The sequence below is a fragment of the Camellia sinensis genome, chromosome 14 (genome assembly GCF_055761805.1).
Source record: "Camellia sinensis isolate YWXY chromosome 14, ASM5576180v1, whole genome shotgun sequence".
NCBI lineage: Eukaryota > Viridiplantae > Streptophyta > Magnoliopsida > Ericales > Theaceae > Camellia > Camellia sinensis.
The window spans coordinates 32,844,591-32,860,597 of record NC_138974.1 but is presented as its reverse complement, the minus strand read 5'-3'; the positions used below and the strand labels follow the sequence as shown (position 1 = coordinate 32,860,597).

General features: G+C 38.2%; 1 protein-coding gene across 1 annotated transcript; it reads right to left on the bottom strand.

The window, feature by feature from the left end:
• Positions 1–754: 754 nt before the first annotated feature.
• Positions 755–14,368, bottom strand: LOC114286892 (uncharacterized). The gene is made up of 7 exons (XM_082904737.1): positions 14,052–14,368; positions 12,210–13,962; positions 12,010–12,110; positions 11,839–11,915; positions 1,478–1,757; positions 963–1,107; positions 755–868 (listed from the first exon to the last, which is right to left on the bottom strand). Exons 1-7 carry the CDS (start codon positions 14,366–14,368, stop codon positions 755–757), a joined length of 2,787 nt encoding a protein of 928 aa, XP_082760863.1.
• Positions 14,369–16,007: the final 1,639 nt, after the last annotated feature.

The window sequence follows — 16,007 nt, the reverse complement described above, 5'->3', positions numbered from 1 at the left end:
GACCAAAGCTTACAATTGTTCCAAAGAAGAAAAAACAAAAGTACAAAATATAAAGGAAAAGGACATCAAAATAAAGACTCTTCAGCAAACGGTTGGGTTTGAAGTTCAGAAGACTGCTGGGAGGACATCTCGGCAGCTTTTTCAGCCGTGAGCTCGGCATCTATTTCCTGAAGGGTTTGATCGAGGCTCTTGTCGGCGAGAGGCACATCCGATGATGCCTTCTCAAGAGTGGCATCCTTGGGAACCTCCTCACCCTCCTCATCTTGAGTCAAGTCCAGGACTTGCTCATTTTGAACAGAGGACTTGGCCCCAGCAGCTTCTTTTGATTTCCTTACCAAAACTTCCTCCTCAGACTCAGAGTCGTTGTCAGATTGGCTTGGAGTTGAGGGGAATGGCAGAGGAAGGACGTCGGTGTTCCTGAGGAGGGAGTCATCGGGGATTTTGAGCTTTTCAGTAAAGTCATCCAACCAAGGGTAAAACCCTTGTTGCATGCCTGCTTTACTTATTTCTCGTAATCCGCCGTGACATCGGCCACCCTCTCATTGTATCCCTTCTCGTCGGCAGCCTTGACTTTGGCCTCTTTTGTGGCCAAGGCATCTTGAAGTTTTTTCTGAGCCTGGGTCATCTTTTCCTCGGCCTCTCTCTTTTGGGCCTCGAGAACCTTCTTGATGGCCTCAGCAGATTCCGCTTTTTCTTCGACACCATCCTTAGCTTTGATAGCAGTCTCGGCCTGATTCTCCAAGGTCTTCATTTTTTATTGCAAGTTTTTATTAGTCTTTTGCAGACTAGCAGCCTCCCTATTCTTGTCGGCCAACGCCTTCCTTGTCTCAAAAGATTGCATTGAGAAGGAATGGGCGTACTGAATTACCTGAAGAAAAATAGACAAAACATAAGTTATTAGAAAATGTTATAAGTATGAAAAACAAACAAAGAAAGAAAAATTACCGAATAAAGAGACTTACTTGAACAGAGTGCTGGAGCATCAAAGAAACGTTTTCATACTCGCTTATATCGGCGTTCCGGTCGAGATCGCCGGGAAGAAACAGAGCGGTACTAAGAGCGACGCCGACATTAACGTCGTCGACACTATCGCCAGCCCTCACTGGCCTGTCTTCCAGTGTTATTGGGGGTGCCCAAACGGAATCATGCTTCAGAGACCCTTAGGTAGTTGTAGAGGATAACCTCGGCCTTTTTGATCTGGCAGACTCGGATGATGGGGCCTCGGCAGGCCTTGTGCTTATCACTCTCAGCCATTTTGGAAATTAGAAAGGTGTCCTCAGTATCAATCTGAGTCACCTTTGCCTTTGGCTGAGCCTTCTTGACTCTATTTTGCTTTTGCTTTGGTTGAGGCTGGGTTTGTGCTAGCTGAACGTCAATGTCGACAAGGATGCAGGCTAAGAGGTCTTTGGCAACTGCTTTTTGGCGGCCCATCTCGGCAGAAAAAACAGTTCATCCCCGGCGTTGGCGTTGAGATGACGAGATTAGATATGGAGCCGAGGTTAATGGTTGCTCTGCTGGATCTGAGGTTGATCCTTGATCTGGCTGAGATGATGAAGCTGATGGAGGAGTAGTGGCAGATGGAGGAGACTGACTTTTCTTCTTCTTCTTTGGAATGCCGGGAAGAACCGACTTGTAGGTGGGAATGAAATTAAGCAGCAGGGGGACTCTGCGCTTGTGCACTGGCAAATCCAAAAGCTTCTTCAAGTCTTTGCTAGGGAAGAAAAAATGGCGAAAGCTCTTGGGTGGCTGAGTAAGAACTACAAAAAGAATAACACAGACATTAGAACAAAGTATTGAGGACTTTAAAAAACAAGTAAGTATAAACACTGGCCTCTTACCATTACCCTCTATAAAAACTGTTCGAGAAAGAGGGTAGAGGTAGAGGTCCTCATCTAGAGCGAACTCCAAGTTTCCCAAGGTAATGAAGTAATCATCCCTAGCTCCCTTGTTAGAGTCTGGGAGGTCGGCCACGATTTTATACTCTGTGGACCTCGGCTTGAGGTAGTAAATGTAACCTTTCTCTTTCAGTGAAAGGCCACACATAGTATAACAGTATTGGATGTCGGCTAAGGTAACCCTTGCGTTCTCTTGTCGGGCTAAGGCTATTATGCCATTAATGACTCAATAGGAATTGATGGCGAGCTGCATCGGGTTCAACTTATAGTAATGGGGGACTTCTCGAAAAGGGATGTTGAGTGGGAGCCTAAGTCCACACTCGATGAAAGCTACAATAAGGAAGGGCATAGAATCAGTTGTAGGCATGATGAAGTCATTCTCCCCAGCCAACCTCAGATGAACGTTGGCCGGGATGTCAAACTCCTACTTGAAGTGCTCTAATTTGGTCGGGGTGTCTACCCTATGCTTCTACATACCCATGATATCGGCTTAACTGGAAAAGTTAGATTTCAGAAAGGAGAGGTTTTTGTAAGGGTTTTAGAGACCTCGGCAAGAACCTAAATATAAGCTAAGGTAAGAATTTGGGGGGATCGTTTCAATTTCTCCTAAAGTTTATTTGTTCTACAAACAAAATCCCAAACCTAGATATATGCAAACGGAGATTGAACGCAAGAATCTGGAGAACATGCAGAAAACACAAACAAAAACAGTAATTCAGAGTCAAGAACAGTGATGGATCGTCAAGAAACACAAGACAAAAGTTTACGCAGGTGTGTCACGCCAAGAACAGTGGCAAAAATCAACAAATGTGTAAATAGTGTGAATTCAGAAAACAGATGGGGCAAAAATAGATTCATGAAATAAACATATGGTGGAAAACAAGATACAGGTTGAAATATTAAAGATATGAGCAGGATTGCAGAGGCAAAGCAGTGGAGTTCAGTAAAACAAGACAAAAAACTAAAACAAGAAGTTAAATCGGGAAGAAACAGTAACTCACCGAAGAAAATGAAGCTGGTGTTAAGTTCGCCGAAGTCAGATGAACTGCAGCAATGGGAAAAATTAGCAAGAGCCTCGCCGGAGGAGGTGAACGGCGGTGGTAGTAGAGCTTGAGAGCTTGGAACAATAGAGGATTTGAGAAAGTAAGAGAGAGAGAGTTTGAACAAAAATGATGATAAGTGAAAAGACAGAGAGAGGGGGAAAAAGTTTTGTCAAAAAAAACGCGAAGAGGCAGCAAAATGCAATTGATGAGCCTAGAACAACGCATTGGTCAAACGGCGCACCCAGACGCAAGACAACTTACAAGCGCATCTCAGACACGGTCCAGTGAGGGACAAATGCGTGGCAGAAATTGTTGGCTTATTTTGCGTAACAGCTCATACGCGTGGGGGAGCTCTTGAAATTCTTGATTTTATGGAGCAGTACCTTGGCCTTTAGGATGATCTCGGCTGAGAAACTTGGACAATCTTTGTTAAAAATTCTAGAACCTTGATGAGGCAGACTACAGGACCTGGTTGTGAAAAGCCGGTGTATCACGACCTCGGCAAAATAGCCGACATGAACGGTATAGGTTCCATCACCTCAGGATGCCGAGGTAATAGAACTTAGGGGGCAGTTGTGGAGATATATTTTCTGAGTACCAACACATGGCCAAGGTGACGCCGACGTGTCAGCCGAGGTGCCACGTGTCCTGGTCATGACGCCGAGGTGATCTCGGCTAGGCCGAGGTTGTCTCCGAAGATATCAAAATCCGGGATAAGCGGATAAGGGACAAGAGTCTTAAAATGAGGAAGGGACTCAACCTGGATATGAATAAAGCTCTTAGGGAGTTTATCTTTATCTATTGAAGAGTCCAGGATAAGCACTAAGCTAAAGTCCATTGAAACAAGGCTTCTATTGGGACTAGGATTGAGTTAACTATAAAAGAGAGGTACCCCCATGGGTTTAAGGTACGCAATTTATATTCAGAACAGTGAGTTAAGCTCTATTGATTATCTTTGAGAGATATTTGATTACTGACTTAATCATCGGAGTGCCCCCAGGTGGATGAACCACCACCGAAATCTCTTCTTTCTGTTGCAGGTCATTCAGGCTTATCCTATTCCGCCGTGTTCTCCAGCTGAGTACTGAGTTGGCAGTGTGGTCAGAAATTCACTCACACACCTACTTTGCATATTTTCAATATTGGTAATTTTTGAAAAATTAGTCCACTGTTTTTTTCTTTCCGGGGTTACTAGATGTTGCATTGACATTTGCACAGTTGTGTATTAATTATAGAAATAGGCTTACTGTTGGTTTGTAGAAAATAGATAAGTCCACTGCTTTCATGATTAGTTTTGTTTTGGTCTATTATTATAAATCACATGTTTCTCTATGTTAGAATAATCCTTGGGAATAATTTTGGTTTGGTGTCTATGTATTAGAAGATGTACACTGTTTGCATTTGAATTTATTTTCCTTCACATCTTTTTCCGAGGCATGCCTACAATAGTAAAAAAATAATAAAAAAAAAATAAAAAATGAGGAATTACATGTTGCTAGTTATTGTTGCATATATGATTACATACTAAATTAATTCACATGTTTTTATTTTCTAGATTTAAATCAATTTTTCATGCTTCTTATTCTAGAATTATTTACATGTTAATTACTATAGACTTATTTACATGTTAATTGCTAGAATAATTTACAAGTTTATTACATGTTTATTGTGATTTAAATTCTATATAACTCTAGCCTATTAACTTTTAATTTAAGGTTTTAGAGTTATAGAGTTTTGTAACTTGTCTAAATTTATGTATATGACTATTGTGTAATTTAATTGGGTGAATTAAAATTTTGAATTAAATTTATTTATTTGGAGTTATGACTATTAAATTTTATTTTTAAAGTTGTAATTTAATTTGGAGTCACAAATCTTATTTTAAAGTTGAATTTAATTTTGAAGTTTTAATTTTATTTTGTAACTCTTGCATATTAATTTAATTTATTTATTTAGAGTTATAAGATTACATGATTATTTTTTTTGTATAAATTGATATGTAACTCTTGAATATTAATTTAATTTATTAATTATTGTCAATTAAATTGATATGTAACTCATGGCTAGAAGTTTAATTATTTAGGAGGTATAAGGTTTTGTCACCTTTGTAATAATTTTATTTTTGTAACACATCTAGCATGTTAATTGATTAGTTAATTTTCTTATTAATTAGTTTATTAGATGGTTTCAATTAATTTATTATATTTACTTTCTGCCTAGAATATTTGATTTGTATTTTTGTTTTGATTTTTCTGTTAACTTTTTTACAGGAATACCTAAGCGTGGAAAAGAATTATTTGGACTATATTATTTAAGCAATTTTGTTTGAGATTTAGTAGTGATTACTTGCCAATTTTTTAAGCAAGGTTGTTTGCTTGGCATATTAGAAGCCTTTTTCTTTTTTTTTTTTTTTTTTTGGCTTATCTTTGTTATAGGAATTTTTTACATTGCTTGTAATTGTTAGAAATTTTATTCTAATTGCTTGTAAGTTTGGAACTGGTTTGTTTTAACCTAGTTCATCCCTTGAAAAATTTAATTCTGAAAATTGTTTATTACGGACTAGGAGTCAACATGCTCTTGAAAGTTTTGTCAAAAGGTTAATTGGATTTTAAGTGGGACCGGTGTAACCCCTCCAGTCTTCTTGAGAACATTCTTGACCATGTTCAATTCTTGGTAAAGTAGTGAGACTAGTTTTTGAATTAAATTTCAAACTATGAGATTTTCGAAGGGTTAAGTTTAATTTTTGGAAACATAAAAAGTGATATTCTGTTATATTTTTCAAAAATGGCAACTGTCACTAATGATGTTGCTACTACTAATGTTGGTGGGGATAGGGCTGCAAACGAGCCGAGTCTAGCTGAGTATCATCGTGTTCAAGCTCGACTCGAATAAATTTTCAAGTGCTCGAGCTCGGCTCGAGCTCAAATGAACTTAACATTACTAAACTCGTGCTCGACTCGTTAGGCTGAAGCAAAACTCGAGCTCGGCTCGTATGGCTCGACTTTGTTATTAATAGTCGCTTAAATCGCAGAAGAAAAGGTAGATTGTTGGCTTCCTCCACTTATATGGAGCCCTTGTCCCTATTGAATGTGTAAAAGAAGCGATGTGGGATACTTGAACAATCCCAAACCTGGGACACGTCATTTACAATTCTTTTTTTTCTTTTTTTTTGTGAAGTTCATTCAGTGGCTGTCCCACATCAAATGATAAGGAAACTTGAAGTAATCTCACCCTTTATAAATTGTTTTCCATTTTCTCACTTTCTGTTAGACAATACTTTATTATTTGTTTATTATTTCTTGATGACTTGGAGACTTTATTACTTATTGATGACTTGGAAACTGGGTTATCATTAATATTTTCAATTATTTTTTTTTTGTTTGTAACTAATATATAATATGATATAATAATGTAATATAATCGAGTCGAGCCTAATCGAGCCAAGCTGATATTAGCTCGAGTTCGACTCATTTAATAATGGAGCTTGGTAACAAAGCTCGAGCTCAACTCGTTTGGTTATCGAACGAGCTTAAACGAGCTGTTAACGAGCCGAGCTTCAAGCTGTTCATGAACAACTCAGTTTGTTTGCAGCCCTAAGTAGGGATCTAAACCCTGGGACAACTGACTTGGCAACTCCAATTATGACCTCTGTAGTCAACCCTGGTGTTACTCCGACTGTTCCAGAAGGACCGCTCAGTCACCATGAGTGCCCAGAGAAATTTACTGAGGTGAACTTCAAGAGATAGCAGCAAAAGATGTTGTTCTACTTGACCACGTTGAACCTTGCAAAGGTTTTGAGTGAGGATCCTTCAACCGTGGCAAAGAATGAGCCAAATAGGCAGAAAGTCATGGCACTTGACACATGGAAACAGACAGACTATCTTTGCCGAAACTAGGTGTTCAACAGCTTAGCAGACTCACTCTACAGTGTGTTTTGTGCTAAGAGCTCAACAAAAGAGTTATGGAAATCTCTAGACAAAAAGTACAGGACTAAGGACGCCGGGGCAAAGAAATTTGTGTTTGGCCGATTCTTGGACTTTAAAATGACAGATTTAAAAACTGTAATAAGCTAAGTCTAGGAGTTCCAAGTGATCTTGCATGAAATTCATACTGAGGGGATGCCTTTGAACGAGTCATTCCAAGTTGCTGTGATCATTGAGAAACTTCCCAATGGTTGGAAGGACTTCAAGAACTACTAAAAGCACAAGCGCAAGGAAATGTCAGTTGAAAACTTGATTATTTGACTCCGAATTGAGGAGGATAATAGAAAGAGGGGAGGGAGTACCTCCTCAGTGAAAGCCAATGTCATTGAGCATGGCAGATCTTCTGGGGTAAGGAAGAAGCCCCCTATGAACAAGGGCTCAAAGCTGGGGCAAAGGGGTGGAGTTGCAAAGAAGTCGGCATACAAGCCGTAGGAACCTGGTTATCGGTTCTTCGAGAAGTGCTACAACTGTGGTAACGAGACATTGGGCTAGTGACTGCCGCAAGCAAAAGAAGCCATACAAGGCCAAACCTTGTGCTCACATGGCAGATAAGCAAGAGCACTCCCATGATGAGAAAGACATGCACTTGTTTGCCATTGTCTCTGAGGTGAATTTGGTGGGTTTAAACCCAAGAGAATAGTGGATTGATACTGGGGCTACACGCCACATTTACTCTGAGAAGAAGTTGTTTACAACTTTCGAGCCAGTTACAAACCGTGAGAAGTTGTTTATGGGAAACTCTACTACCTCCATTGTTGAGAGGAAAGGAAAGGCGGTCCTGAAGTTGACCGAAGGAAAGGAGCTGACCTTGAACAAAGTCTTGTATGTTTCGGGCATTCGTAAGAATCTTGTCTCAGGGTCTCTTCTCAGCAAACATGGTTTTCTCATGGTCTTCAAGTCAGACAAGGTCATTCTGACCAAAAGTGGAGTGTATGTAGGTAAGAGATATATGTTCGGGGGTATGTTCAAACTCAATGTAATGACTATTATCCCAAAGATGAATAAAACTGCATCTTCTTTTGCTTATATGCTTGGGTCTTCCAATTTGTGGTATGGTAGACTAGGACATGTGAACTTTGAATCTTTACGTAGATTAATCAAGTTAGATCACATACCATCTTTTAAGATTAATCCAAAACACAAGTGTGAAACTTGTGTTGAAGCGAAGTTAACAAAATCTTTGTTTTATTCTATTGAAAGAAGTTCAGAGCCGTTGGACTTAGTGCATAGGGATGTGTGTGACTTAAAATTTATACAATCACGTGGTGACAATAAGTACTTCATCACTTTTGTTGATACTTGCACTAAGTATTGTTACGTCTATTTGCTCAAAAGCAAAGATGAGGCTATTGACAAATTTGTTCTTTATAAGAATGAAGTTGAGAATCAATTAGGCCGCAAGATTAAAGTTTTAAGAAGTGATCGTGGTAGTGAGTATGAATCACCGTTTATTGAGATTTGTGCTTAATCCGAAATTATCCACCAAACCACGGCACCTTATTCTCTCCAGTCAAATGGGATTACTGAGCAGAAGAATAGGACGCTAAAGGAAATGATGAATGTAATTTTGATAAGTTCTGGATTGCCACAGAACATGTGGGGTAAAACAATTCTCTCCACGAATTACATTCTGAATAAAGTACCCCAGAAGAAGGTAGACAAGTCACTGGATGAGTTATGGAAAAGCGTTAGGCCTTCTTATAAATTCTTACGAATGTGGGGGTGTCTTGCAAAAATGGCGATACCTACACCCAAACGGGTTAGGATAGGCCCGAAATCCATAGATTGTATATTCATTGGTTATGCACATAATAATAGTGCATATCGGTGTCTAGTACATAAGTCTGAAATTTCAGACATGCATAGGAATACTATCATGGAGTCAAGGAATGCATGTTTCTTTGAAGACAGTTTTCCTTGCCGAACCCAAAAAGGGGTTCTGAGGTCATTGGAACAATTTGATGAGCTTGCTAGTGATGATGATCATTTTGATGATCAAATTAAGGTTTTAGATGAGCCTAGAAGGAGTAAAAAGGCTAGGATGTCCAAGTTTTTTGGTCCAGACTTCTTGACTTATATGGTTGAGAACGAACCTCAAATTTTCCACACAACTGTGACTTCTCCGGAGAGTCCTTTGTGGAAAGAAGCGATCAAAAGTGAGATTAACTCCATCTTATAGAACCACACTTGGGAGTTAGTGGATTTACCTCCAAGTAGTAAGCCTTTAGACTACAAGTGGATTTTTTAAAGAAAAATGAAGGCCGATGGGTCAATTGATAAGTATAAGGCTAGGCTCGTTATCAAAGCGTACAAGTAATGAGAAAGCCCGGATTACTTTGATACGTACTCACCTGTAACTAGGATAACATCCATTCGCATAATGATTGCGATAGCAGCTTTGCACAATCTGGAGATACACTAGATGAATGTAAAGACAGCTTTCTTAAATCGGGATTTGAATGAAAAAATCTACATGGAGCAACCTGAAGGGTTTTCAGCTCCAGGGCAAAGCAAGAAAGTCTATAAACTTGTCAAATCATTGCATCCCTACAAAGTCGCATTGATCGGATATAGATAGCCACTTGATCATATCATACTTGTGTTAATGATAAGTACGATTTTTAAAATAAATTATTTATATAAATGTGATATGATCAAGTGACTATCGATATCTAACCAACATGATTTTTACAAAGATGATGTACTCGATAAGACCTACATATTGAACAATTCAGATTATCGATACGGATTCTGTATAGGCCTACAGAGACCTAACAACACCCTCCAGTTGGGATCCCAACTTGGAAATCTTCCAAGCAAACGTGTATATCTAGATCAATGATGAAATCAGAGTTTATTGCTTTAGATAAAGCAACGGAAGAAGTTGAATGGGTTCGTCATTTCATTGAAAATATCCCACGTTGGTCTAAACCTGTGCCATCTATTTGTATTCATTGTGATAGTCAATCTGCAATTGGTAGGGCACAGAGTAATATGTATAATGAAAAGTTTAGACATATCCGTCTTAGACATAATTTCATACGACAACTACTCTCGAATGGAGTTGTCTCTATAGACTATGTAAAGTCTAAAAATAACATTGCGGATCCACTAACCAAAGGGTTAAATCGAGTGTTAGTCAAGACGTCGTCAAAAGGAATGGGGTTGAGGCTTTTGGAAGTTACCGGAATGGAAACCCAACCTAGTTGACTGGAAATCCCAAGATCTAAGTTCAATAGGACAACCTAATTGCGTGTAACAATGGTATGTCACTATGGGGGTAAAACCCTCCAGCCATTCCTTTAAACAGTGATACTTGCAGGGGTGAAGGTTAAGCAAAATTTTTAGTGCTTCTTATGTATTGAGGATTCAAACAAGGTATAACAGGATACTTTGAAGAGTCACCTATGTGAGTGTGAAGTGGGGCCACTTCTAGAAGAATTGGGAAGGCCAAAATTCTTTGAAGCCACTCGCTAAACCAGGCTAGTGCTCAGGGCAATACAAGGCATACCAGTGAGAACAGAATGGTGGTAGGAATAATTCTCGTGTGAGATCTATTGTCTCAGTTTACATAAATGGCAGAGCAGTTCAAGATGTCATATTCACTTATCAACCAGTAAAATCAGTAGGTTTTCACTAGGAGAGGTTCAAAATCAAAAGTTACCTTCTCTAATATCGAGGTTAGTCCGTTATACTCTCTCTCTGAGTCATTATTGTTGAACAGTGTCCGTTTGTTGAGTCATTTCGGTTAATTTTTATTCATGAGGGGGATTGCTAGAAAAAATGAGTTTTTGGTGACTTTAATTAAATATTAAAGTGGACCCCAACCATCTATTGTGATGGATCCAAGTAGGTCTAGATACTTTGCAATGAGATCTTTACATCACAAAAAGAATGGTAAAAAACCATTGAGAATTAAATAAGAAATTGCCTCATGAAGTTAACTTCATGAAGAGGTAGTGGGATTAGTGTATATAATATGTTTGTAACTGCTGCAATATTGCAGAAGTTATTGATGCATTAATGACAAACCATAAAGGTAGGTTAATGGTGCATTAGTGACTAGCCATAAAGGTTGGAGGCACCTCCTCTATATATGTATAAATTGAGACCCTCTTGTCTAGTCTCAACACAGAAATTTTTGCTTCCATTTTACAAGTTAGTTTGCTAGAAAGTTTCTACAGTGAGAAAGTGCTGCCACGGTTTTTGTTCGCTAAGCTAGACAGAGAATGCTTCTGCCGTAGCTGGTTTTTGACCGTCGTATCTTAGAAGACAGACGCCGAAATTCCTCAAGCACTCAACCTATGAGATAGCGAAAATTTGTTTTAAGGAAACTGCTACCGTGCAAGTTTCGGTTTGCTTTCTTTACCATTTTAATCTATTGGGTATTTCTGTTGTAATTTAGTTATAATTCTTAGCATGTGTTCTTCATATATAATTTTGATTTATTCATGAATCTATTTATTTAATTTCACAATTTGGACAACAGTGATGACATGTCATTTGACATGTAATTTTTTAGATCTGCATTTGACATGTAGTTGTTAATATAAAATTTTGTTCAATAGAATCATGGGGCTCTAATCTAGTTGGTTAATTTTTTGGTCACCAAGTTTATTCTAAAAAGGAAATCTTAGGTTTCACTCTTAGGAGTGAAATGGGAGTGCAAAATTTTCTTATAAGATGTATGGGTGTCAGTTTAACTCCGTCGAGATACTAATTTAATAATTAATTATTAACTTTATCCGATAAAAAATAAATAATTATTTGGATATTGGAAATATCTATAAGAGAATTATAGATAAAAGGTTCATCTCGAGCTCCAATCAATTAATAATAATAAATAAATTTTTACTTTTTTTTTTTTTTTTTGAAACAGCCAACAGAGAATTATATTAATGAAGAACAAGCAAATACAATGAAAGAGCCCCCCAGTTGGTAAGTCACCAGCCCAAGGGAAAGCAGAACACAAACACCAGCCCAAGAAAAACCAGCTGCAAATCCAAACAGAGATTATGCAGAACAGGAATAAGCAAAAAATAACAGAAAAAAACCAGAAGCAAAAGCCACCAACCCCCCAAACTTGACCTTCCATCATTGGGACCCCCACCAATGAACTTTACAAGACCAAAGTAACCAAACACAAAACCAGAACAGAGGGTTATAAGCAAACAGCATCTTACTTGCCTCTAATACAGCATCTTACTTGCTTAAGATTAACTAGAAAATCCTGCACAGAAAAAAAGGTGCTTAGAGAACCTTGGTTTCAGCCATAAAGCAATTCTCACCTTAATCACTTCACACAACTCCTCCAAGTTTGGAGCAGATGCCTTAAACACTATAGCATTCCTGTGCTGCCAAAGAGACCAAAGCACAACCAGAGGCACTCTTCTCCAGATCTTCCTCTCTTGACTCCTAAACGATTGTCCTTCCCACCATAATAAGACTCCATCAACAGATTCAGGTAGAGCCCCCACAACATCCCACCATAGCAGCATTCCAGACCATACCTTCCAAGCAAATGGGCAGGAAATCAACACATGATTCACAGTTTCTGGGTCATCAGTGCAAAAGACACACAGAGTTGAAACAGAGTTGTTAAGGGCACCAATTCTTTGTAAGTACACTGCAGTCTTAACCCTATTTCGCCAAGCTAACCAAGTAAAGAATTGAACTTTTGGTGGCATGTAAGGGATCCACACTAATTTAGTAGACCTTAACAAAGGGCCAGTTGAAGCCAACAAACCTGTGTAAGCAGAGCAGACAGAGAATACCCTAGATGATGTTGCATTCCACACTGGACAATCAGTTTGATCTGGAACAGGACTAGGTGCTATTGCCAGGAAGTTTCTGAGTCTGAAAACCTCACTAACCTCCCACTTATACAGCCTCCTTCTGAACTGACACACCCAATTACCTTCAACAACCTTTTGGTCATGCATTGATCTAAGTGACTCTTCTTTATTCACCACCAACCTATACAGACCCGGAAATTCCTCTCTAAGACTTGTCCTATTCCACCATTTGTCCACCCAGAATCTAATATTATTCCCATCCCCAATCTTAAGCTGAAAATTATTGATGTAGTACTCCAAGAGGGTGTGATTTAACTCTGCAATGGTAACTATACCTTTCCATACACTAGACATTCTACTGGTGGTAGAAGTGAAAGGAATCCAATCCCTAAAATCCATTTTATACTTACTGCAAACAACTCTTCTCCACAAGGCTTCCTTTTCATTCCTAAATCTCCACCACCATTTGATTAGTAAACAAGAATTTACCACCCTCACTCTTCTCAGCCCCAAACCCCCTTGCTCCAAGCTTTTGGTCAGCTCCTCCCATTTGACCATATGCACCTTTCTTCTAACTTCTGTTCCTCCCCAAAGAAATGAGGCTTGCAATCTCTCCAAAGTTTTAGCTACCACATCCGGCATTTTGAACAAGGACATATAATACACGGGTAAAGATGCAAGAGCAGATTTAATTAGAGTGAGTCTACCAGCATGAGACAGAGTCTTCCTCTTCCAACTAGCAAGTCTGCTTCTCACTTTCTCCACCACTGGTTTCCAGGTTGCTTTACAACTGGGATTAGCCCCTAAGGGCAGCCCTAAATACTGCACAGGCAACTTTTTGGTCTTGCAGTTTAAGATACCAGCAAATCTGCCCAACAAACCATCAACTACACTCACTCCACAAACCTGACTTTTATGGTAATTAATTCTCAACCTAGACATAACCTCAAAGCACCTTAATATCCTCTTTAGGTTACTTTCACACAACAATAAGGAGTCATCAGCAAATTGCAAATAAGACAACACCACATCCCCAACCCCTATTTTCACCCCTTTAATAATGCCTAGCTGGAATGCCCTATTTAATAGCACATTCAATCCCTCAGCCACCAAGTTAAACAAGAAAGGAGACAATGGATCTCCTTGTTTAAGACCCCTCTGCAGACGAAACTCATTAGTAGGAGAGCCATTGACCAGGACAGAAACACGAGCTGTGGTAACACACTCCATAATCCATTCTGACCATCTAACACCAAACCCAAAATTTAGAAGCATTGAGTACAGAAAACCCCAATTTACTGAGTCATAAGCCTTTCCAAGTCAATTTTAATTAACACTTCCTTCTTTTTAGCCTTCTTCCACCCATCCACCACTTCATTTGCAATAAGTACACCATCAAGAATATTTCTCCCCCCGAGAAAAGTTGATTGGGTTTCACTAATAACACTAGGAAGCACAGCTTTTAGCCTTGCAGACAAAACCTTGGCTAAGATTTTAAACACTGAACCAACCAGGCTTATGGACCTATAATCAAATAAGTCCACAGGGTTCTCCTTTTTAGGGACTAAGGTGATAAAGGAGTTATTTAATCCCTTTACCAATCTACCAATTTTATGAAAATCCTTCATAAAATTAATCACATCCCCTTTCATCACCTTCCAGAATTTTTGAAAGCAAAGCATGTTGAAAAAAATAAATAAATTTTTACTTACTGGTATGATTTTTTTTTCCCCCCTCTCTTCAGTATGGCTCAAAGGGCATTGAAATATTTAAAGAAAAAAGTGAGATAGAAAGCAAAAACGAAAGACAAAGAGAACAAATGGACGAAAGATTTTAATGAAAAATATAACAACTTAGCTAATTGACTCTCATTATACATGGACGATCGACATCATTACGTATCATAGTTTTTTGGGCAAGAAAATCATACATTATTTAACCCCAAGGAAAAAAAAGATAGAGAATCATAGATTGCAAAAATTACTGAAGGAAACTAGAAAGATCGTATCACAGTTTTTTTGGCAAGATAATCATAAATAGAGAAAAAATTTATTAAAGGCAATTTATAAAGATAGAAAAAGAAAGAGCAATAATTCAGCAACCAAATTTAATGTTTGCACACAATCAATCACCCATGTGAATTGAAAAGAAAAAAAATTAAACAAAAATTTGGCTGTGAATTAATAAAATTCCCTTTTTCGAAGGAAATCTTCAAAACTTTCCAAAGTTAATAATAATGGTGACTGGTGGTGGGCATTGTTAAAAAGGGCCTCGCAGTAGCAGTAGGGGCACATTCCACCAATTCTCTCTCTCTCTCTAGCTTCTTTTTTTTTCTATTTTAATTTCTTCTGCACTAAATATATTCTCTCTAGTGTGTGAGAGATGGGTTTGGGGAAGAAACTAGTGATAATGTTGGTGATGGTGGTGAGTGTTTGTGGGGTGTCAAAGGGTGCAGTGTATAAGGTTGGGGACTCAGCTGGATGGACAAACACTGGACATGTTGATTACAAGGCTTGGTCCGCTGCTAAGCTCTTCCATGTCGGCGACACCATTTGTTCGTTTCTCTTTCTCTCTTGTTATTCTATAATATTTTAATTTGTTTTTTGTCCCATAATATATTTTAAAATATTATTACCACAAATTTTTTCATAAAATTTCTTTGAGTTCTTCTGGGACTTTATGTTCCTTTCTTGATCATTCTTTCTTTATTTTCTCTATTAAGGAGTTGACATCAAATATGTACTGTAATTATCTTGGTACAAAATTTTACTAATGAAACTTTATATATTATAGGAATTTTTTCCTATATGTTAAATAGCTTTTCATGTATTTTGGTGGATTCAATTTACTTTATGACTATATAATATTGAAATTTTTACTTGATTTTTTACCCATTATATAGTTCATCATATATTATGGTGGATTGTATTAATTTTAAAATGTAACGAATGCTATATGTGTAAACAAGCACTTTATTATTAAAAGTTGAAAAAAATGATTAAATATATTTGGAAACAAGTATTATTTTCATAATATTTTGTCGTATCACATGCATCAATTGACTGCAAAGACCTATGCTTATTCTTGTGCGAGAAATTTTGCATTTTTTCCTTGATTTGCATTATTATTGATGTAGTGTTTGAGTACAACAAGCAATTTCACAACGTGATAAGAGTAACCCACAAGAATTTCAATGCATGCAATGCCACGGCTCCTTACTTCACCCTCAACAGCGGCAACGACTCCTTCACCATCACTAGAGGCGGCCATTTCTACTTCATCTGCAGCCTT

Excerpts from the sequence above, each read along its gene's own strand:
- LOC114286892 (XM_082904737.1), bottom strand. The coding sequence starts at position 14,368 with ATGAAAGGGGATGTGATTAATTTTATGAAGGATTTTCATAAAATTGGT. Across the intron at positions 11,916-12,009 it reads GGGGGTCCCAATGATGGAAG|CTGGTTTTTCTTGGGCTGGT; the intron begins GTCAAGTTTGGG and ends TTGGATTTGCAG. Across the intron at positions 1,758-11,838 it reads AACTGGGGGGCTCTTTCATT|TTCTTACTCAGCCACCCAAG; the intron begins GTATTTGCTTGT and ends TTCTTTTTGTAG.